This window comes from Podarcis vaucheri (assembly GCF_965113315.1).
Source record: "Podarcis vaucheri genome assembly, chromosome: 6".
NCBI lineage: Eukaryota > Metazoa > Chordata > Lepidosauria > Squamata > Lacertidae > Podarcis > Podarcis vaucheri.
The window spans coordinates 104801418-104823308 of record NC_138764.1 but is presented as its reverse complement, the minus strand read 5'-3'; the positions used below and the strand labels follow the sequence as shown (position 1 = coordinate 104823308).

General features: G+C 47.4%; 1 protein-coding gene and 1 long non-coding RNA gene across 2 annotated transcripts in view; one reads left to right on the top strand and one right to left on the bottom strand.

Moving 5' to 3' along the window:
- The first annotated feature begins 6 nt into the window (after positions 1-6).
- Positions 7-4518, top strand: LOC309534354. The gene is made up of 5 exons (XR_014220607.1): positions 7-610; positions 2508-2662; positions 2737-3309; positions 3397-3563; positions 4296-4518. It is a non-coding gene; the product is annotated as an uncharacterized lncRNA (long non-coding RNA).
- A 622-nt stretch (positions 4519-5140) lies between these two features.
- KIF3B (kinesin family member 3B) overlaps positions 5141-21891 on the bottom strand; it is a 28946-nt gene continuing 12195 nt past the window's right edge. Inside the window, exons 3-9 of the mRNA XM_082225980.1 lie at positions 21432-21533; positions 18308-18430; positions 16599-16717; positions 16331-16444; positions 12532-12637; positions 9496-9674; positions 5141-8683 (exon numbers count right to left, since the gene is read on the bottom strand). Coding sequence (XP_082082106.1) covers positions 8593-8683; positions 9496-9674; positions 12532-12637; positions 16331-16444; positions 16599-16717; positions 18308-18430; positions 21432-21533 — 834 coding nt within the window. The 3' untranslated portion in view covers positions 5141-8592. The remainder of the gene's footprint in view (positions 8684-9495; positions 9675-12531; positions 12638-16330; positions 16445-16598; positions 16718-18307; positions 18431-21431; positions 21534-21891) is intronic.

Here is a 21891-nt window from a genome sequence, read left to right as displayed (position 1 = left end):
GGCGAGGGACAATCCTGTCAGGAGCCCTGTCAGGAGGCGAGGGAGGGAGAGGGCTCGCTCCTGCTGTTTGAAGGAAACAAGCCGCGCGGGCCGACGGGAGATGTAGTCTTGGCGAGCGGACCGGGGCGGAGGCGGGCACGCGCGGCAAGGGCGTCGGGCTACAAATCCCAGAAGGCGCCGCGGCGGGGAGAAGGAGCCCTCTCCCGCCCAGAAGAGGAGGGGGCTTCCGCTCCGGCGCTGGCGACGCTGCCGCGGTGCATGATGGGCGGCGGCGCCAAGCGGGGAGGGGGAGGCCGGGAAGAGGCCGAGACATCCGGGCACTCGCGCGTTCAGCCCTCGTGGGAACGCGCGAACACGTTAACGCGCCCAGCTCCCGCGTTGGCCCGTTGAGAGGCGGGAGGGAAGAGACGAGGGAGCCCTAACCCTGACCCCGTTATGAGGGCCGGCCCACACGTCACGGAGGGGCGGCAGCGTGGTATAATGGTTAGAGTGTCGGGCTAAGGACCTGGGTTCGAATCCCCCCTCGGCCGGGGGCCCTTCACTGCCTCTCGTCCTAACCTACCTCGCAAGGCGGTTGCTGGGATGACACGTGGAGGAGGGAGAGAACCAGGTGCGCCACCTGGAGATCATTGGGGGGGGGAAGGTGGGGTAATAAATGCAATAAACAAAGAAATGGGGGGGAGAGATAAGTAGCATCGCAGGCAGCCAACGCGTCGGACTCCCCCTTGCTGGGAACCAGGGAAGGGAGAGGGCGGCTGGTCCTGCGTTCGAATCCTGCTTGCGGATAAGGGCATCTCTGGGGGGCTCCTTCCTGCGAGGATAGGAGGAAGGGGCCTCACTTGGCCTCATCCAGTAGCCAAGCTTTTCCTAAGTCCTTATGCAGCCTCCCGGTCCAGGGGCGGCCTTTCTGCACCCCCAGGTTCTTAGAATCATTTGCACTGTATGCAGACCAACTTATTACTGTATATGAAGTCTGTGAAGCCTGCAAAGCTTATCATTTGGGAGCGTGCATGCGTGTATGTTGGGCACGGGTGTGACTGGGGGTGCGCCGAGAAATCGTTTGAAAAGTTCGCAGGGATATTGGAAAACTGCTACAATGAGTTATATGGAAACTCAGCTAGGGGAGTCGAGGAAGTCATCCAGTAATGATAATTAAGTTGGAATTTTAACATAGGATATATGTTTGTTCGTTTGTCTTTTTATATTGTGATGCTTTTCTTTTATGTTTGTTATAAATTTGGAAAATTGATTTAAAAAATTGGGAGGAAAAATGAAATGTTTGCAGAGATTGTAATGGTTTTCCACTGGAGAGCCGAGGCAAGGATCGGTTTTGCAGAGATGTCGCCGTGCAAAACAGTTACAATCTCTGCAAAACCATCTCTGCCTCAGCTCTCTCCCCCTCCCCCTGCAGCCACAGCCAATTGCCCAACAAACTGCAAAGCTCCTCAGACGCTGCAAAAAACACCAACTGGGTTATTTACTTCAGAGTAGTGGGGGGGGATCTTGCCCTGCCCCCACTTCTGTGCATGTGTTGCGCATGTTAAGGTGGGTAAGATGCTGCCTAGCTGCCTCTCAGACATGAAATTCTTGCTCAAGAGTAAAAGAGCAGATTGCTATGCCCTTAAAGCCAAACCGTACCTCTTTTCTGCCTTGCCTTGCCTTTCCCAGACGTGAGGCTATTGCTTTTGTGTCCTAATAGGGGTAAATGGAAGGAAGATGATTTAACTGGCTGCTTTATGCTCTCCTATGGAAGAGAGCTGCGTGGCCATCTATCGCGGCTGCTTGAGTTGAGGTTCCTTTATTGCAGGGGGGTTGGACTAGATGACCCTCAGAGGTCCCTTCCAACTCTGATTCTGTGATCATCCCAGAGGTGATGCAAGTATTCTCTGTGCTGTGTATTGCCGGGGAAGCTTGAGTTTCCCGTGTGCTCTGAAATGGCTCAGTCCTTGCTTTTATGTGCTGTAATTGCCTTTTTTAAAAAAAGAATTATGGGCTCTTTGACTATGAAAACCTATATATGGATAACCGATTTTCTTTTAGTTTGTCCTAGACTTCCAAAGCCGTATAAGTTGCTCAAATTGTTAGGCAATTGGGCATCTTTTATTTTTAGACCCCCTCATTGATCAACTAAATTACACGGTTTCTTTTCGTCTTTTAAATATATGGGACACGCCTAACAGTAGTTTTAAAGATGAAAAGGATTCAAATAAAACTTCCCCCCAAATGCAAGTGGGAGCAATTGGTAAACAAACAAACAAACAAACAAACAAACAAAGCAAATACACCTCAAGGCTGCAATCCTAAATAGTTATTAAGGAATTGGCCCCATTTGAACACAGTGGTACTTCAGAGTGAAAAACTTAAACCCAATGAGTAACCTAGGATTGAGTTTCATGTAGCTCTAGAATGATCTGCTTCACTCAAATTTTTCAGTGCAACTAATGAGAATATTTGTTTAGCTATTTTTAAAAGAGCTGACTGTGTTTGACGGACACATCTATCTTTAGGCAAGAATTGGAAGATAGAGGAAATGGATGTGAAACAAGAATGTCTTGGTACCGCTGACCTGGTGGTTTATGGGCTCGCATGGGAAATGTCCGAGCGCGAACTGGAGGAGTTCTTCAGCAGATTTGGAGCAGTTCTCAGAGTCCAGATATCTGGCGTAACTACCCTTCCATGAGCCATGACTGGCCAAAGCATCAAAATGTAACTGCTGTTTGTTGTGGTTTCTTAGAGATATTGCTTCACCAGCCAGTCGAAGCGGATCGGTCTGGTGAGATTTGCCGACTACGAAGCACAGATGAAAGTCATGGTAGCGAGGCTTGGAGCGCCACATTTGATCCCAACTTCTGAAATAGAACCTCAAGGAAGTTTCCTTGCGATTTAAGCCGAAGTGTCATGTTAATCTCTCACAGTGTTTGCTCAGAAGCACAGATGAATCCAGAGATGGTTGTTCTTTTTCTCTCCATTTCTCAAAAAAGGAGTGTCTTCTAAGCTTGACATAAGTTCTGTTCCCGGTGGCTTTACTGCACAGGCACACGGAAATGTGTGAAGTGTTCATAGCAGAAGGGCTTCTGTGCAAGAGAGCAGATATGTGTGTACACAACTCTGCATGCAGTGTGTTGGTTATTAAAACAGCTAGACAAAAACATTTGTATTAATTAAAATCTAAGGACTGCTGCTGCTGCTTTCCAGCAAGGACCACCCTGCTGAGAGTCTGAGGGCCCTGCTCCTGCCTCTCTCCACCTCCACCTGGCCCAGGGCGGGGCCTGACAGGCTTCATAAGGACTGCTGCTGCCTAGCAAGAGGGTACTGCTTATTTTAAATTGCTTTTAAAAAAATTAATATAAAATATTCAATAAATAATAATATTCTTTTGTTCTGCATTGGCACCAGCCAACTTCAGAGGAATTTTCAAATCCGAGGAAGGTGTGCTGGACTGCACCGAAGACATGAAGGCAGATGATATCTGTGAGTTTATTTGCTGGTTTGGAGAAGTCATTGATGTCTTCGTTGAATAACCCTTCGGAGGCTTTGCCTTTGTTACGTTTGCTGATGATCAGGTATCTATGCAAAGTGCCCTGGTCTTTTGCTGATGTGTAGGCAACTTATTCTTAAGTTCATGAAGTTCCTGTTCAGTTGCTGTTGTATAGAAAAACTTAAGTGCAGCAAGCTCATGAGTGACAAGACAGACTAATTCCTGTCCTATTGGGCGGCTGTCTGTCATAGAAGCTTTAGCTGAGATTCCAGCATTTTGGGGGGGGTGCGTGCGCAGGGGCCAGTAGTCAAGGGCAGCTGTGTCATCCTCCCCCCCCCACATTGCAGAAGCAAGCTCAACCACCACAGACCCAGATGTGAGTAGGCCATAAAATTTGTGCTATTACCACGCAAAAATGACGTTTTTGTTTGGGGTGGAGAGAAATTTTAGGCACTGCAGGAAGTGGGTTAGTAAATTGCTCTCTGAAGCACCTCCCACCCTCTCCTTTAAAACATTAATAATAATAATAACTCCTCAGCCAGAGCCAGGCTCAGAGTTGAAGGTGAGGTTTTTGGAGAATTTTTCCTATCTATGGTGAAGTTGTGTTTGGAATAATGCCATGCACAGTTCTGGTGGCCTGACCTCAGAAAGGATGTTGCAGGGTTGGGAAAAAGTTCAGGAAAGAGCAACTGAAATGATCCATGGGATGGAACACCTCCCCTATGGAGAAAGGTTGTAATCTCCAGGTCTTTTCAGTTTAGAGAAAAGGTAATCTTGCAAGGTCACTCACTCTTTCCTCTTCTCTGACCTACCCCAGAGCCAGGAAGCAGCAATGCCATGATGAGCAGGAGAACTCCTGTCACCCTCATGCAAAATAGAGGACATTATGTCTGCCACGGCTCCCAAGCAGTGTTAGAAAGTGGGAAAGAAAAGCACATGAGAAGCACATGCTTTTATGCAACTGTTTGGATGTTTCATTCTTGTTGTAAGTCTCTTTTGAAGAAAGTTCTGTTAGTAAAGTTTCATTTTTTGGAACCATACTTTTCGGTCAGGATAATTTTTATTCCGAGAGGAGTCAGTTTTTATTCATCCTATTGTTTCGAGCTGCATAGTATTAATACCTGCATTGCAGAATGCTTCAAAGAGGTCTAGCACGCCTGGCAGGTAGCCTCTACTTATATACGCCCAGTGAAAGAGGTTGTGGGAACCAGGTAATGTTTCTGACACTTTGACCACCTAACACACACAAACAGACACACACACACGTTCAGGAACTGGGATTAAATGGCAGAGCACTGCCTCTTTCCTTGTGCCCACCTACCTCAAACAGCAAGCTTGGAGGAAGGACAGGGTGAGGTTGAAAACTACCAGTTCCTGCTCCTTCTGAAATAATGGCCTCAATAACAGGTGGGAAATGAGGAAGTATAGGTGGGTGGGGAAAGATTCAGATACATGATTTTGACCAGGTCATACTGGTTAAAAGGTCTGGTGGCAAAAGGGAACAGCAGGAACTCTACTGGGATCTAGGGCTTAAAATATGGGATGAGTTTAGAAATCTAATAAAATTCTAAGACTCATGTTTCCCATCAATGTATGAACACCTTTTCCAAAAGAAAACCTGTGAATGTGAAACAGCATATGAAAAAATGTAACTAAAAACAATGAGGAGGGGAAGGAAGAGGCTTTATTATTATTATTTTACATACAATAAATCCAATTGAATTTTTATTTATTTATTACACATCTTTAGGAGCACTTTTACATTCCTAGACAAGAGAGATGATAACAGATACAAGCTGTAAGATCTATGGACAGAAAAGGAACTATGTACGAGCTATTTCCAAAGGTTTGGGAAGTTTCTCAGAAGACAGTTGCGCCAGTTCACGTTCATTCCACTGGGTACGGTCCCTGTGTGAGACCCACTGAAATAAATGGCTTTGCACCGCTGTGCTGCTCTCATTCATTTCAGCCTCACTGGAGTCCTACCCAGTGGATTGGATCTGCGGGGTCAAACAAGGACAGATTTAAATCAACACCCCATCCTTTCAGGGCTGAGCCACCAACACACAGTACAAAGGTGCTGAGCACCCACCCAGCTGACCAGTGTGACACAGTCCTAGGATCATGGATGGCTCTTGCATTAGCTTTTCTGGTGTGTCGGCTGTGCGAGAACAGCACTCATGAGATTTGTGGTTTATTTTTTCAACCTCAGTTACATTGCCTAATGCCACAAAAAGCAGAAACAAATTTGCAGAGAGATTTATTTAAAGTGGTTTTCTGAACATCTTGTGACCAGGTCTACAGATAACAGAAGGGACTCTCCCAAGAAAAGTCTTTGCCAACCTGGTGCCCCTCACAAGTTCTGGTGGGGCCTGGTGGGAGTTGTAGTCCAAACCTCAAGGGCACCACGTTGGCGATGGCCGCGACACATAGGGTGCACCTACCAGCTGAAAGGTTGGCACAATTCTGAGCAGCGTCCCAAGATTTTCACATAAAGCTTTTAAAGAAACTGCTTCAATGGTCGTGGACCTCAAGGTTTGGGCCCTGGACCTCAAGAGCTACTTTTGCTGAATTATGTTTGGGAGAGAAAAAGCTAATCCAATTATGCAGATCAAAGGAAAGACAAAGACATTGCAAGCTAGCTCCCATGGTTGCACTCGTCATTTCCTAGGCCTTAATGGGTTTCTCTTTCACGCTGGACCTCAGACAGGCAGATCAGCTGTATCAGGATAATTCTGTCAGTTTTAAGAGAAGAGCCCCTTGTCAGGAAAGAGGGGAGAGGAGTTATGAATCACATTATAAAGAAAGCACTGAGGGGTCTATCTGCTCCTGCTTCTCATTCCTCTCTCTTGTATCCTTAACCCAGGGCTTTCTCCAAGCTAGCCTGGAGAAATCTTTTAGGCACTGGCCTGCTTACCCGATTCATACACGCAAAGCATCCCCTAGGATATTCCCCCTCTGGTTCTCCCCCCGGACGTTTCCCAACAGAAGCCCAATACAATGGCAGATCCCACAGATGCTGTACCTTTGCCTAAACAATTCTTTGGATTCACAACCAGCACACCTCACTATCTAAGCTGTACAATCCTTTTCTTAAATAACAAAGCAGAGGGGATCAAAACAACGGAACTGAACCGGATGGGGATGGGAGCACTTTGATACCACAAGAGCCAAAGAAAAGAGGCTTTTTGTCAAGAGCGGCCAAGCTCGCCGTGAAAGGGAGGCGATGCAGGTTCCCTCTGGCCAATGCAACAGCCAGGGGCCAGGCAGCTCCACTCCATGGAAGTCATACTTTGAAAACAGAAAAACCGGCCTCATTCCAGAAACGTACTGCCCAGAATCCAAAGCAGTGGGGCTTGTTGGAACAGCTCTGGGCTGGTAGGATGGCCTGTCTGGGTTGTCCTTGCTCGCGTGGGTGAGAAACCATGGAGTCAGTGCAGCTGGAGAGGACTGCTCAGAGAATGTTTGACAAGGGCAACAAAGCAAAGGCCAAACGCATTTGAGAGTATTCCTATAACCAAGCAAGTTCTCATACATACCTACATGCACACTCGCACCCACAGCATGGTCTAGGGAGAGGAGGGCCGTTAAAACATTCAGAGAGGAAGCCGGTGGGGTGGGGGGTGGGGAATATTCACAGTACAACAGTCAACAGCAACCCCAAAATAAAATATTAACAACTGAATTCTCAATATACATCAATCTTAAACGTACAAACTGAACCGTAAAACGATACCCGGAGGGGGCACCTTCTTCAGCCTTTTGACCTGGCCCAATTCAGCAGCAACGTGCGCCCCAAACACTGCACAGGGCAGCTCTGGAGCTGGGGCAAGGAGAAAGAAGAGACTCTGAAGAAGCAGGACTGTTCTAGCACAAGCCTCGCCACTGGAACGGGTGGTGGTGCCTTCCCCTCGAACTCAAACCTTAAACCCCATTCCCATCCGACAGAAGATTCGAGGCTCAGAACACTTTGAAAGATCCTACCACTTTGGACAAGATGAGAAGCAGAGACTCTGGTCTGAAACAAGCCTCTGCTCACAAAAGGAACGTTCTGCAGCAGCCAGGAGGGAGCTCGGCCAAGGAACCGCTTCGGCTTCCACCCCTCTGCGGCGGAAAGCAGAACCAGCCTCCAGAAGTCACAAAGGCCACGCGGACAGTGGAAGACAATGAAGGAACTGTGTCACAGCATTCCCTCAATGCAGAAGTGCCTGGTGGAGCGCACTGGGAGAAAATGGATGGTGAGCAGAGGAAGAGTGCTAAATGCGGAGCTGGCACCTGGCACACAGCGCTGACTGTTGCACAGAGTGGACCTTGCCGGTCATGGCTTAAGTCTCTAGGAGCTCCGCCTAGGACAACTCTTGCCAATCCTTGTAAACAGGCAAAGGATTTGTTAAGTTTCTATTGCTTCTGTTCCAGAGAAGAGAGAGAGAGAGAGCAGGTTTTCAAAGCCCTCCTTTGGCTTGCATTTCTAACTGGAAACACGTCTAAGTAGTTGTGGGGTGCATTCCACTCTCATGTCTTCTGTGGGTTGGAGGCACGTCCACCTGTAACCCTTGCTGCCCCCCCCCCGAAAAAACAAAAAACCTTCCAATGGTGCCAGTCTTTCGATGGAAAGAAAGGAAATGGATCTTCTGCCACGGGCGGTCGCTTCTCAGCCTCACTAGATTATTAAGCATCCTCAAGTCCCAGAGTGCTCGTTCTGCTGAGATGGCTTTGGGCTCCATCCCAAGGGCAGGCAAACCAAGTGCAGCAAGAAGACTGTAAGAGGAAGAGGAGCAGGAGATGGCAAGGTGACACCCCCCCCCCAGGCTTCTTGTTGCATCTAACACTAATGTATTCTCATGCATTTCTGATTTCCTAACTAAAGTCTCTTTCCCCTTGGAGACCAAATGCCAGAGGGACATGGAACTCCATCGTGGAGGACGGAAGCCCACCTGGAACACGCCTGGCTGGACAAAAAACAACAATAGTTCAGCTGCGGAGGGGGCCATCGCTTCGTCTCGAAGGGAATCGCTTTGGAGCCTGGCCACAGAGTCCCTCCGAAGGTCCTTTGCTTGCCTGAGCTCTTGGAAGGCAAAGCTGCTGCACAGCCACACCTTAGCAGGGAACTGGTTTTACTTGGGGACCAGCCCACGAGACTGAGGGTAGAGCTGAGACCCAGATGGACTGGACGAAGAGCCACCCGATTTCCTTCCCGTTTTAGGCCTGGAAAACAGAAGAACCCGAAGAATGTGTGACGAATGAAACTTGTCGGGGATAAACAAAGGGAAAGCCATTTCGTAGAGCTGAATGATGAATTATTGGCTTCTCGTGGGACAATCTGCTTTAGAATCGGCTTATTACTATCAAACCTTACCGACTATGTTGCTTTGGGATGGCCAGGCTGTTCCTCCCCAAAATTGGGCCACCTCCCCCTTGGTTCCATAAACTCACCCCCTGTGTCCCCCACCCTACAAAAAAGCAGCATTCGGAACAGAAGTTTTCACAACCCACCAAGGAGGATAGCAGCACAATAAAGTTCAAAGTAGTAACCAATTTGCTGCACATTTATTCAAAATCAAATGAAAACCATTTAGTTCCATTAATTCAACAAAAGTGATGAGCTTGATATTGTCATACCAACTTTTCAAAGTCTGATTGTCATTTACACCACCACCAACCCCTTCCACCCCTTGCCTCTTAGCGTCTCCCAAGTAATCCCACTGCCCACTTTGGGATCCACTGTTTTAAGAAAACAACCAGGTTTCTGGCTGACAGTCAAGCAGTTCTTGCAAATACTTTTCCTTCTATGGCTGCTTCTAGAAAAGGGGGCAGGGGCATACCAAGCCTCTCCCATTTTCTCAAACATTTTAGAAAACCCTTCACCTCTACCAAATACTGCTTAATGTGCAGAAACCACCCCCTCAATTTAAGTGGTTTGGTGCTAACAAATTCAGCCTGAACTTGACTACCCAGGATATGGGCTTCCGGAATTGTGTGTGTGTGTGTCTGCTCTACTTCCAACGACCAGAGCTCACCTGGATTTTGACTTCTTGTTGGATGTACTCTCAAATGTGGAAGCGTCCACTTGTATCTCATCTTCTTCTTGCAAAGCAGCCTCAAGAGCTGCTTGTACTTTGGGGGCAATGGCTGGGCCCTCGTAGTCCCGGGTCGTCCGGCTAGGCATATCCAGTTCCAGCAATACAATGTTTTCTGCCTGAGGGATCAGAACCAGGAGAGTTCAGACAGGCACCTAGGCCCACAAGCCGGCAGACAACTTTATTGCTCAAATGTGCCTGTTTTGCAGCAGAAATCGGGCGAAGGTTCCCCCAATTGGAGGTAACGAAAGGACAGTCACAAGAACTCAAGTGGATTATACTTTTAAAAGAGTGTGGAGATATTTGTTAGAAAGCTCAAGCTGTCCACAGCATTTTGACTTCAAAATGACCCCTCCTCACTATAAGTGGAATAGAAATCTCTCTGCTAAAGACGACACACTGAAATGTGTTTGGCATCCTGCATTTTCCAATAGGCGCCTTCATTTCAGCGATAATTTGACAGCTTGCCCCCTTTTTCTGGCTTCCTGGTCCCCCTGGCCCCGACCCATGCTCTTCCTGCTCAGTAAGGCTGTATTACTTATTTATAGGAGGCCATCAGTATGCTGGGCATTTTGCAGAGAACAAGAGGCCAGGTCCCTTTTGTTTTAAGTCCTCAGCCAAGCAGAGGGCTTTGCTTTAGGAAACATGTTTTGCTATGCAGAGAGTTGGATGGCAGGTATTGCAGGAAGCTGGGTCTGAGTGTCTCTTTGTTAACTTGAGGTGGGGATTTCTTCCACAGCATCACAACACGGAGACGGTTAGCAGGGGGCTGAGTTGACCCACTGGTCGATAGCCTGGGCTATACTTTACCCATAAGGTAAAGGTAAAGGGACCCCTGACCATTAGATCCAGTCGCAGATGACTCTGGGGTTGCGGCGCTCATCTCGCTTTATTGGCCGAGGGAGCCGGCGTACAGCTTTTGGGTCATGTGGCCAGCATGACTAAACCGCTTCTGGCGAACCAGAGCAGTGCATGGAAATGTCGTTTATCTTCCCGCAGGAGCGGTACCTGTTTATCTACTTGCACTTTGACATGCTTTCAAACTGCTAGGTTGGCAGGAGCTGGGACCGAGCAACGGGAGCTCACCCCATTGCAGGGATTTGAACCGCCAACCTTCTGATCAGCAAGTCCTAGGCTCTGTGGTTTAACCCACAGCACCACCTGCGGGCCTGTATACTTTACCCATGGGCTCCTCCAATTTTACTATTTAGATATGTTATGTAAACTGTACTAACAGAGGACAGGGAATTAATGTAACATCACTTAACTGCTGCCAGAATTAATATTTGTGTTACTTGGAATCTTCTGGTATTATTTTTATATATTTTTTATATTTGTTTTTGGAGTTTTGGAGCAGAAATGTGTTCCTGTATGTTTAGTCTGAGATATCCCCTTCTAATTTAGTTTTATTTTATTTGGCACCTGTCCTTATACTTTGTGATAAATAAGATAAATAATATTTTTTAAAGAGAGCCTGGCTCTCCTACTGGAGGACAACCAAATACTGCAAGAGTTAAAAATTTACAGACGAAAATGTTTCCTGTGGAAGGGAAATAATGGCTTCCCCACCCCTGACATAGAGGCCTGTTGTGAATTGCCATGCTGCATCAGGAACCCAAACAAACAGCATGACTAACATGGAGTTTTTTGATGAAAAGTAGCAATCGGTGCCTCAGCGAAGCCTTCAACCCTGGGCACAATGCTGAGATGCACCTCTGGTTATGGGTGCGGACATGGCGTTCTTCCCGAAGACAAAAGCTATGCACCTGTGTGGCACAAGCAGCCACCCTCCCAGCCCCCGGCCATTGCAACACAGAGAGCGAAAGGCGACTTTTACTTCGAAGTGCTTCTTTTTGCATGGTGTAAACCTCCTGCCCAAACCTTTTAGCACCTCAGGTCTTTGAATTTTATTATTACAGTCACAGACCAGCTTCGGGTTACCCACAACATCAGGAAAATCACAAAACACAACAGGAATACACCAAATTGCAATCGGGCACAACAGAGACAATTCAGATATAGCAGCAGTTAAAAAAATTATCAAATGTACCAGCCAATTTAGGGGGGTGGGCATTTTCTTTCTCCATGTTTCCTGCTAAGGAGTTAATGTAGAAGTTGAATAAAGTAGGCGCAAGGACGCAGCCTTGTTTAACACCATGGGAGGTTTGGATTTCCTTGGATAAATGGCCCTGCCGGTCACACCTAACCCGGACCCGAGTGTTTTCGTATAAACTGCAGATAAGACACAGTAGATGTCTGTCTATGCTTGAGGCGCTTAGTTTTCCCCAAAGCCTATCTCATGATACTAAATCGAAGGCAGATTTAAAATCTATGAAAGCTCCGTAGAGGGATCCTCCTTTTCCTGAGGTATATTTTTCCACAAGATGTTGGAGTACTAGGCCTTGGTCTAAAGTTGACCGATTTGCCCTAAAAGCAGCTTGCGCTTCTGTAAGGACGTGTTCTCGCTGCATCCAATCCTCAAGTTTATCACATAAGTGGGCAACACGTACAGTGGTGCCTCGCAAGACGAAAAGAATCCGTTCTGTGATTCTCTTCGTCTAGCGGTTTTTTCGTCTTGCGAAGCAAGCCCATTGACGGATTAGCGGATTAGCGCTATTAGCGGCTTATCTGCTGATCAGATCAGCTGATAAGCGGCTTAGCGGCTTAGAAAAGGGGGGGGGAACCCAGCAGGAACACGCAATACATTTTCGTCTTGCGAAGCAAGCCCATAGGAAATTCATTTTGTGAAGCACCTCCAAAACGGAAAACTCTTTCATCTAGCGAGTTTTCCGTCTTGCGAGGCATTCGTCTTGCGGGGCACCACTGTAGTTTACTGATAACGCTTAGGAGACTAATTGGCCTGAAATTAGCAGGGTCCAATCTCAGGTCTTTTGTATTTGGGGAGATGGCGAGCTTCTCCGACGAGGAACCCTCCACACCATTCATGATTTTATGCAGATCTGAGCGTGAGCTTACCCTGTACCGGGCTTCTGGGCGAACCATCATGGACATCTTAGCATGCTGGCTCAGCGGCCTCTTGTATCCCACAGCTGACACCGGCCTCTTCATCATCTGTTGATTCCTGGCGAGGGAAAAGGACATCAAGCCCACTGCAGGAGCCAGCCCCCTTCCCTCCACAAGCGGCCCAACTTCGGACCCACTGAGTCTCTCCAACCAGCCTGCAATTGCTGCGTCAGGAAAATCTTGGAAGGGACCCCGAGGGTCATCCAGACCAACCCCCTGCAATGCAGGAATCTCAGCTAAAGCATCCGTGGCAGATGGCCACCCAACCTCCAAGGAGGGAGAGTCCTAGCTGCTACTGCGCCACTCCTGGCTGCCAGGCTACATGACGGCAGCTGCTTGACAAGCCCAGGGCCAGCACCATCAGAAAACTTTCAGGCCAGTCTTGGTCACTAAGAGCTACCATGAGAACAAGGGAAAGGGAGATGGTCCGGGGAGAAGAGGAGCGCCTATCCCACAATTTAATTGGGAACTGCAGGAGTAGGAACAGACAGCTGTGTGGATGCTGCCACTGGTTTGAAAACTTCCATAGCCAGAGTTCTCTCTGAGACCACGCCTGAGCTGTAGTCGTTTGAAAAAACAACAATGTAAGCGCTTCCGTCAGGAGGGATTGCCTCTCTTTCATTCAAATGCACACTTTAAATATCAGAACAACTTTTCCCACAAGGATTATTATGGGAAGGGCCTAATCTGCTCAGTTGTAGAGGACCTGGCTTTTAACGTTTGACGTTTTGTTTTGTTTTTATGAATTCTGTAAGTCACCCAGAGTGGCTGGGGAAACACAGCCAGATGGGTGGGATATAAATAAAAATTATTACAATCGTACCTTAGATCTCAAACGCTTTGCAACTCAGACGTTTTGGCTCCCAAACGCCACAAATCCAGAAGTGAGTGTTCCGGTTTGTGAATGTTCTTTGGAACCCGAACGTCTGACGCAGCTTCCGATTGAGTGCAGGAAGCTCCTGCAGCCAATGGGAAGCTGCGCCTTGGTTGTCGAATGTTTTTGGAAGTCGGACTGCCGGAACGGATACCGCTTGACAACCAAGGTATGACTTTTATTATTATTATTATTATTGGCTCCCAGTACGTTTCCGAGCACAATTCAAAGTGTTGCTGCTGACCTTTAAAGCCCTAAACGGCTTCGGTCCAGTATACCTGAAGGAGCGTCTTCACCCCCATCGTTCTACCCGGACACTGAGGTCCAGCTCCGAGGGCCTTCTGGCAGGTCCCTCGCTTCCAGAAGCCAAGTTACAGGGAACCAGGCAGAGGGCCTTCTTGGTAGTGGCACCCGCCCTGTGGAACGCCCTCCCACCAGATGTCAAAGAGAAAACTACCAGACTTTTAGAAGACATGTGAAGGCAGCCCTGTTTAGGGAAGCTTTTAGTGTTTAATAGGTTATTGTATTTTAGTGTTCAGTTGGAAGCCGCCCAGAGTGGCTGGGGTATAAATAATAATAAATTATTATTATTATTATTATTATTATTATTATTATTATTATTATTATTATTATTATTACCTGCTTGGCATACAGAAGGTTCCAAGTTCAGTCCCTGGCAACATCTCCATTTGGGTTTGGGAATGTCCCTGCAGAGTTGCTGCCAGCCAGTGTAGACAGTACTGAAACAGATGGACCAATGGTCCAGCTCCATATACATGTCCTATGTTCCTCAATGCTGTTTAGCTACTGCAATCCTCCACCACAAACACAACTAGTCTGTTTAAAATATAACTATTCTTTATGGTCCAGATGTATGGAAGTGAGAGCTGGACCATAAAGAAGGCTGATTGCCGAAGAATTGATGCTTTTGAATTCTGGTGCTGGAGGAAACTCTTGAGAGTCCCATGGACTGCAAGGAGATCAAACCTCTCCATTCTGAAGGAAATCAGCCCTGAGTGCTCACTGGAAGGACAGATCCTGAAGCTGAGGCTCCAAGACTTTGGCCACCTCATGAGCAGAGAAGACTCACTGGAAAAGACCCTGATGTTGGGAAAGATGGAGGGCACAAGGAGAAGGGGACGACAGAGCGCGATATGGTTGGACAGTGTCCTTGAAGCTGCCAGCATGAGTTTGCCCAAACTGCGGGAGGCAGTGGAAGACAGGAGGGCCTGGCGTGCTCTGGTCCAGGGGGTCACGAAGAGTCGGACACGACTAAACGACTAAACAACAATTCTGCCCTTATTATATGAATGCTTATCCCCATGAAAAAGAAGCAGGAATCCAAGTGCGCCTATGTTTTCGCTGGCAGTTATGTTTGTGCAAGCACGGGCATGTCCTCCAGCCGGACATTGACACACAAACCGGTATTGCCGCGTGTCTCCCTCAACCTGGCAATGGCAGAGCTGTCCCCTAGCCATCTACCCGGCTGGCTTTTCCTATGAGGTGTACCCTGTGCAAAAGACGGGAGGGAAGATTTTGCTTTCCTTGTCGGTCAGCAGATCTAAATTTGCTAACGGAGGCTTTATATAGCAAAGCTGTGTCAGCAGTTTCCCGACGCTGATCCTGGAGACACTTTATACTTGAAAGGAACGGGCCCAGCAAGAGATCTCTCGATTAATATATTCTTTGTTCATTACAAACACCATGCGGGGAAAGCTTTGTGTAGAAATTTGGAAATCTCCAGGATGAGATATGCCGCCAGATGCGACTTCATTCTTCACTCCCCACAAGCCACACTTCTCAGCCTGCTCCTTTCCATCTGTCCTCAGCTGCCATACCTTGGGCCCTGCCTTGATTTTATCTTGCAGCATGTGGATTAACATCCCAGCTGGGAGGATGAACATCAATGTGCAATGCAATGCCGTTACTGTACTAGGTCCAGCACACGGTATTTTGCTGCCTTAAGAGGCAGCACTGGGCAATCCAATGGTTTCCTCCTCCTGACCCTTTGCAAGTTGCACTTGCAGAGGATTCTGGCGATACAGAAATCCATGAAGGGTAAAAGAGACTTTCAGAGGCAAAATGCCTCTCAGAACTAATTGCTGAGGATCAAGGTCCTTGTATTCATTTTCAACTTAGGTCCAGGGGCCTCAGGGATCACCTGAGCCCTTCTTTCCCTGCTCAGTCACTGAGATCTGCAATAGTGCCATTGGTCATCCTACAAGTCCTTTGGAACTCATTGCCACTAGAGATTCAGCAGACACCTTCTGTGCTAACTTTTAAATGCCTGCTGCAAACATTTCTGTTCTGTTGCCTTATGTAGGCAAAAATATGAGCTTCCACAATGGTTAATTGATGTCTGCTTTTTAACTTTTTATGTTTTTTATTTTATCTTTTGATTTCTGTAAACTGCTTTGACGCAGCAGTACACAAATATTTGTCTAAATAGAAAAAATACATTAGCAAGCTCTGAGCTAAATTCCCGCTTTTAGGCAGCTGGGGACAGAACTCCATGTTGCATCTGCAGCGTTCAAGTAACGGCATTTACATCACAGCGTCTCCCATATAACATCCAAGGCTGCAGCGACCACCTTGCAGGATCAGAACCAGAGCTGCTGCCACCAGAGTCCTGCCTCAATCGACCTGAGCTGCAGAATGGTGGCGTTGTGATTGTTGGGGCAGGAAAAGAAGGAGGGGAGCAGAAAGTCCGCTGCCCTTGGGTGAGCCACCAACTGAGAAAAATGGAGCTAAGCTTGGATTTCAAGTCCAGAGCTGCAGGGAACGGGCCGGATGAACTGAAAATCTAAAGAGATAATGGAGGGTGTGTCCCCCTTTCCCCAAACCCTACAGCCCAGCTCAAGGGGGCCGCCAACTCACTCCAAGCGGGTGATGGGGTGCAGTTTCCACTGGTCCTCCTCCTCATCGAAGAACGACCTGTTCATGATCTTGTTTTTCTCTTCCAAGGGAATAAAGTTCTCGATAATCAGGTGCCTGTGGAGATCAACAAAGGTAATGTTGCAAGCACGCTCCAAGCAGCCTCAGTAAAAGTGAAATATTCGCTTTTCATTCCTGGCCAGCAGACAGCTTGCTCTGCAGGCCATTCCCAAGCCCTCGAGAGCAACGGACAGCTGGCTGAAAAACCTACTTGAGCTTCAGCTCCCGTGTGAGTTCATTCTGGGTTTGCTCCAGCTCCTGGCGTTCTTTGATGTGCTCCTCTTGAAGGTCATGGATTTCAGCCTTCACGGCTTGCAGCTTGGAAAAGAGCTGAAAGAGAGAGCCAGAGTCATGGGCTACAGCACAAACCACCAAGCCTCTGCCTCATGAGCAAGCGCCCCAGTTCTTGCACTGCTCCCGGTTACTTCAAAAGGGTTTGTGCAGGGAAACCTCTTGGTGGATTGTGCCCCACAATGGTATACCGTAAGCTCAAGTTTTGATTAAAAATAAAGGGCGGAGGCTGCTCAGTCCGGGCTCAGGGTGGCTAACAACAAATTTAAAACACTTTAAAACGCTTAATTATAAAAGCAGCATAAAATACAGTATAAAAACATGAATAACAATAAAATTCAAAAATCAGTTAGATAATCCCCAGGGCTAGCTGGCTGAATTGGTCCTACTTGGGCCAGCGAGGGGAGAATTAGCTGTGGGATCTCAGAGCAGGTGATCTTCATAAAAGGGGATGGGAAGGGAAGAGAAGGTAAATAAAAGATCAGGCTGAATTCAAAATAAAGGCCAGGCGGAATAGCTCTGTCTTATAGGCATTGTGGAAGGAGGTTAAATCCTGCAGGGCCCTGGTCTCATGGAACAGAGCATTCCACCAGGTCGGAGCCACCAGTGAGAAGGCCCTGGCCCTGGTGGAAGATAGTCTGACTTCCTTAGGGCCCAGGACCTCTAAACTATGGTTATTCATGGACCTTAAGGTCCTCTGCAGGGCAGACCAGGAGATAAGAGTTTTTCCTTAGGAATTAGGCATGCAGAAATATTGGTGAAAAGTGAATCTCTGAAACTGGGGGTGGGGAAGACTTTTCAGCCCAAGGGGCCGTCTTCCCTTCAGGGCAAGCTTGCGAGGGCCACGTACCAGTGGAGGGCGGGGCCAGAGGTAAAGTGGGTGGAGCAACAAATGCAAATGTCACCTTTGTACAGTAGGCTAGTTTCTGCAAGCACTCAAACAACCCTCTCTGCCCTCCATTCAGACAAGCAGGAGGTATTATCAGAGGACACATTTCAGTTTGGCTAAAACACTCAAGAATCCAAGCAGGGTCAGCGAAGGCTGTGGTCTGGGGGCTGCCCCAAGAGGTTGGTAGCGAAGTCTGGAGGGCCACAGTTGGATTTCAGGCCCAAGGTTCCCCAGCCCTGTCTGAAACCAACCTAGCAAAATATTAATTCTATTGCAGAATTTAAAAAATCAAGGTAGTACACAACTACATAGCATCACAACCGTTTACGTATAATAATTATGGCTCATAGGACTAGTTAGAACCTGTAAAATTACAACAGCTTACCAGGTCATGCAAGTGGAGAATTTTCCAGCCAAAAACTCTGAATTTTAACATGCATCTGTCAAAAAGCTTTGCATCTCCCCCAAGGCCAAAGGGAACCGCTGGGCCTTATTTTTCAAGGGGAGATGCAAGTTGTGCCTGGTTTGGGTGGGGGGGAATTCAGGGGGTTTGATCCACTCTGACTCCTTTGAAACAATTAACTATTATCTGCCCTAAAAGTGCAGAGAAAACTGTCACATCTTAGTTTCTTGAAGATGGGAAGCCCAATTCTGGATTTGGCCACATCCATGCTAATTTCCAGAGCTCACATACAGTACCTGTACATACCTGCCTGCCCACCTCCAGGGAGGCCACTCACCTTTTTCAGTTTTTTAGTCTTGATATCCACTTCCTGCTGCAGGGAGCTGTAGGTCTCCTTCAGCTCCAAGGTCTCCTCATCCCGACTCTCCATCTGCTGTTGGATTTCTCGCTCTCGTCGTTTCTGCAGGAGACAACAAAGATGACTTTTTTTTTTGGCTTGGAGCTCAGCGCTGTCAGGGTACATGCTAATCATTCGCAGGGGGTGAGAGAATTTACACAAGGCGTTACCAATCAATGCTGTGCATTTTTGAAGGGTTTTATTCTGAAAGTTCACTTTGTTCCAAATAATTTTAAGGGGGAATATTGTGAGGCTCAAGAAGCCTGAACTTCGTCTGGAATTGCTGAAAGGCTTACTGGTGACCTCGGAACAGACTTGCAGACTGACCCCAAACCATGTTTACTATGCACCACTAGATTCAATGGGCTCGTTTCCAAGTACCTGTGCACTGGACTGCAGCCACAGAGTGGATTTCAATGTGGCAGTAAGAGGTGGATCTGTGAGCAGAATGAGGTCCACTTGCATAATAGGATTTCCCTTCTCTCCTCCCCCTAAATCTGTTTTGGGTTTTCCACCAAACACCAAAGCAGATTCAGGGGACATGTGGGGCAGAGAGAGGGGCGTTCTGCTTGTGTATCAACTGAGTCAAATCCCACCCCTACATTCTAAGTCAGGGGTAGGCAACCTAAGACCCAGGGGCCAGAGCCAGCCCAATCACCTTCTCAACCCGGCCTGTGGACGGTCCGGGAATCAGTGTGTTTTTACATGAGTAGAATGTGTGCTTTTATTTAAAATGCATCTCTGGGTTATTTGTGGGGCATAGGAATTCGTTCATATTATTTTCCAAAATATATTCCAGCCCACCACATGGTCTGAGGGATGGTGGGAAAAGGCTGAAAAAGGTTGCTGACCCCTGTTCTAAGTTCTCACACCTTAAAGGAAAGAGCAAAAGTCTTGGATTTCAAAAGATGGGCTTCCTTTCGGCCAGAGGATGGAAAAGGGGAAGAGTCAACGAAGAACGTAAGCAAAGTTCAGTAAAATAGCTTTTCTCATGCAGCTTCTTGAAGATCTTGCAGTGTTTGCATTTTACTACCTTTCAGCTGTTCTCAAAGTTTTCAAGCAATTAAGTTCATGAACCTCATGTATTAAAAAAGACCTTGAAACTTTGCTGTGAACCATCTGCTTTTTGCTGGTTGAGAGAATGGTTGCTTTTTGAAAACACTGAAGCGTTGGACAATGGCAGATGAAGTTCATGGACTATATGGAATTGGCGGAAATGACTGGCAAGATCTGAGACCAGGGTGAAGAGTCGGTGGAAGAAGATTGGAAAAAGTTTAAAGACTATTTACAGAAATACTGTAAAATTAAGGAATGTTAGAAAAATGTTGGAATGAAATTATATGGCTTTAGCAGAAATGTCATAAGGAATTAAGTATAAATAGATTAAGAGAAAATTAAAGGAAAAGTATGGCAAGAATGTGTTAAGATAAATATAGAACAGAAAGCAGAGTAAGATGGAAAGGAATTGCTGAAACAAATAGTAGAAGTGGAATACAGTGGTGCCTCGCAAGACGAAATTAATTCGTTCCGCAAGTTTTTTCTTCTTGCGAGTTTTTCGTCTTGCGAAGCACGGTTTCCCATAGGAATGCACTGAAAATCAATTAATGCGTTCCTAGGGAAACCGCCTTCAGACCAGGTCCGGGGACAGTCTGTCCCCAGACCTTTTCTGAAGGCTGGCGGGGGAAGAAGGAGTTCCCCGCAGGGCTCTCCAAGCTGCGGATAGCAGCCTGCTGCCCCGCACGAGGGGCGCTCTTTAGCAGACATCTGCAGCTTGGGGAGCCCTGCAGGACTTCCCCGCAGGGCTCTGCAAGCTGCGGATAGCAGCCTGCTGCCCCGCACGTGCTATCCGCTGCGAATGTCTGCCCCGCGCGAGGGGCGCTCTGTTCTGAATGTTGGCGGTGGGGAGGAAAAACCCTCCTCCCACCGCAAGCCCCGGGAAGGCTGCGCGCCTTCTCCTCCGTTCCCGGACCTCCCACCACAAGCCTTCAGGACAGGTCTGGGAACAGAGGAGAAGGTGCGCTGCGTTTCCCCGCTGTCCCAGGAGATTTCCCTATGGGCTTTTGTCTTGCGAAGCAAGCCCATAGGGAAATTCGTCTTGCGAAGCCTCTAAAAATCGGAAAACCCTTTCGTCTTGCGGGTTTTTCGTTTAGCGAGGCATTCGTCTTGCGGGGTACCACTGTACAAAAAGGGAGGTGGGAGGAGGTCGCTGGAAATAAGTGAATGAAATATAAGATATTGAAAATGTTTGAGGTGTTTTTAAATTGTTTTTGCTTGTTTTTGTTTGTTTTGTTAGTCCATGTACCGTTTTTGTATTGTATTTGCATTGTTTTTTTTCTTTTTTCTTATTTTGTTTGTAGTGTTGTGTTAGAAATGTTAAAAAAGTAATAACTATCATTTTTTAAAAAAAATTAAAAAGGAAACAGTAAGAGCAAAAGCCGCTGAGAACATCCCTGGCACACTCATCATTGAAACGGAAAGGACTTTCAAAACAGCAGCATTAGCCGTGCTAAACAGAACTTCCATATACCTTTGAATACCAATTGTATACCTTTGAATACCAATTGTTGCAGAGCTTGAGTGGAAGAGGGGGGAATTTGCCGTCATGCTTTCTAGATGCATGACGTTTTCCACTGTGGGCAGCAGGATGCTGGATTAGACCAACTACTATTCTGATCCAAACTGGTATATAAATCTAATAAATAAATAAAAGATCCAGCAATGCTCTTATTAAATTCGCACTGCTGCTGACTGGATTCCAAAGATGCCTGCCCAGGAAATGTTCCCAGTGCGTTCTGCCCAAATGTTATAGACATCCTTGACCCACGGTGGAATGGAAAAACGTGCTGTGAGCTTCCCAGGGCCACAACGCAGGGCAGTGGAGAATGTTCAGTCCTCCAAATATTGCGGGACTCCAGCTTTCATCAGCCCCAGCAAGCAGGGCCAGTAGGAAGGAATGATGGGAGTTGCAGTCCAGCCACAGGCTCCCCACCCCACCCCCCGTTCTGCACACTCTGGGACCCCTGCAACCCATCTCAACGCAGGCACTTCTCCCTCTCCCTCTCACCTGCTCAGCAATCTCCTGCCGCTTCTGCTCCAGGATTTTTTGCTGCTCGTTTGTGTGATCCACAATATTTTTCCCTCCAACAAGGAGCTTGCTTTCCATTGCCTGAAAAGCAGAATGGGAGGGGTGGAGGGTTCCAATAACCAAAATCAGCATCTTGCAGAGCCTCACAATTACTGCTTTCTTTAAAATAAAATAAAATGGGTAAAGATCTCACACAGTTGTCTCATAAACTGTGCCTCCTTAGACCAAAGTTTGGCTTTTGGTTCGTGCTGCCCAGAAGCAGTTGTTCGGCCTCACAGCATCTCTCAAAGGACTCCAGCAGAGGAGAACTGCCCCAACCCTGGAGATACCAGGGAGTGAGCCTAGAATCTTAAGATGTGCTTTCCCCATACATTTCCCATGCTTGCATGCCTTGTCATCCAAGGCAGCTGATACCCTCAGTCCATTATAATGACTCTAC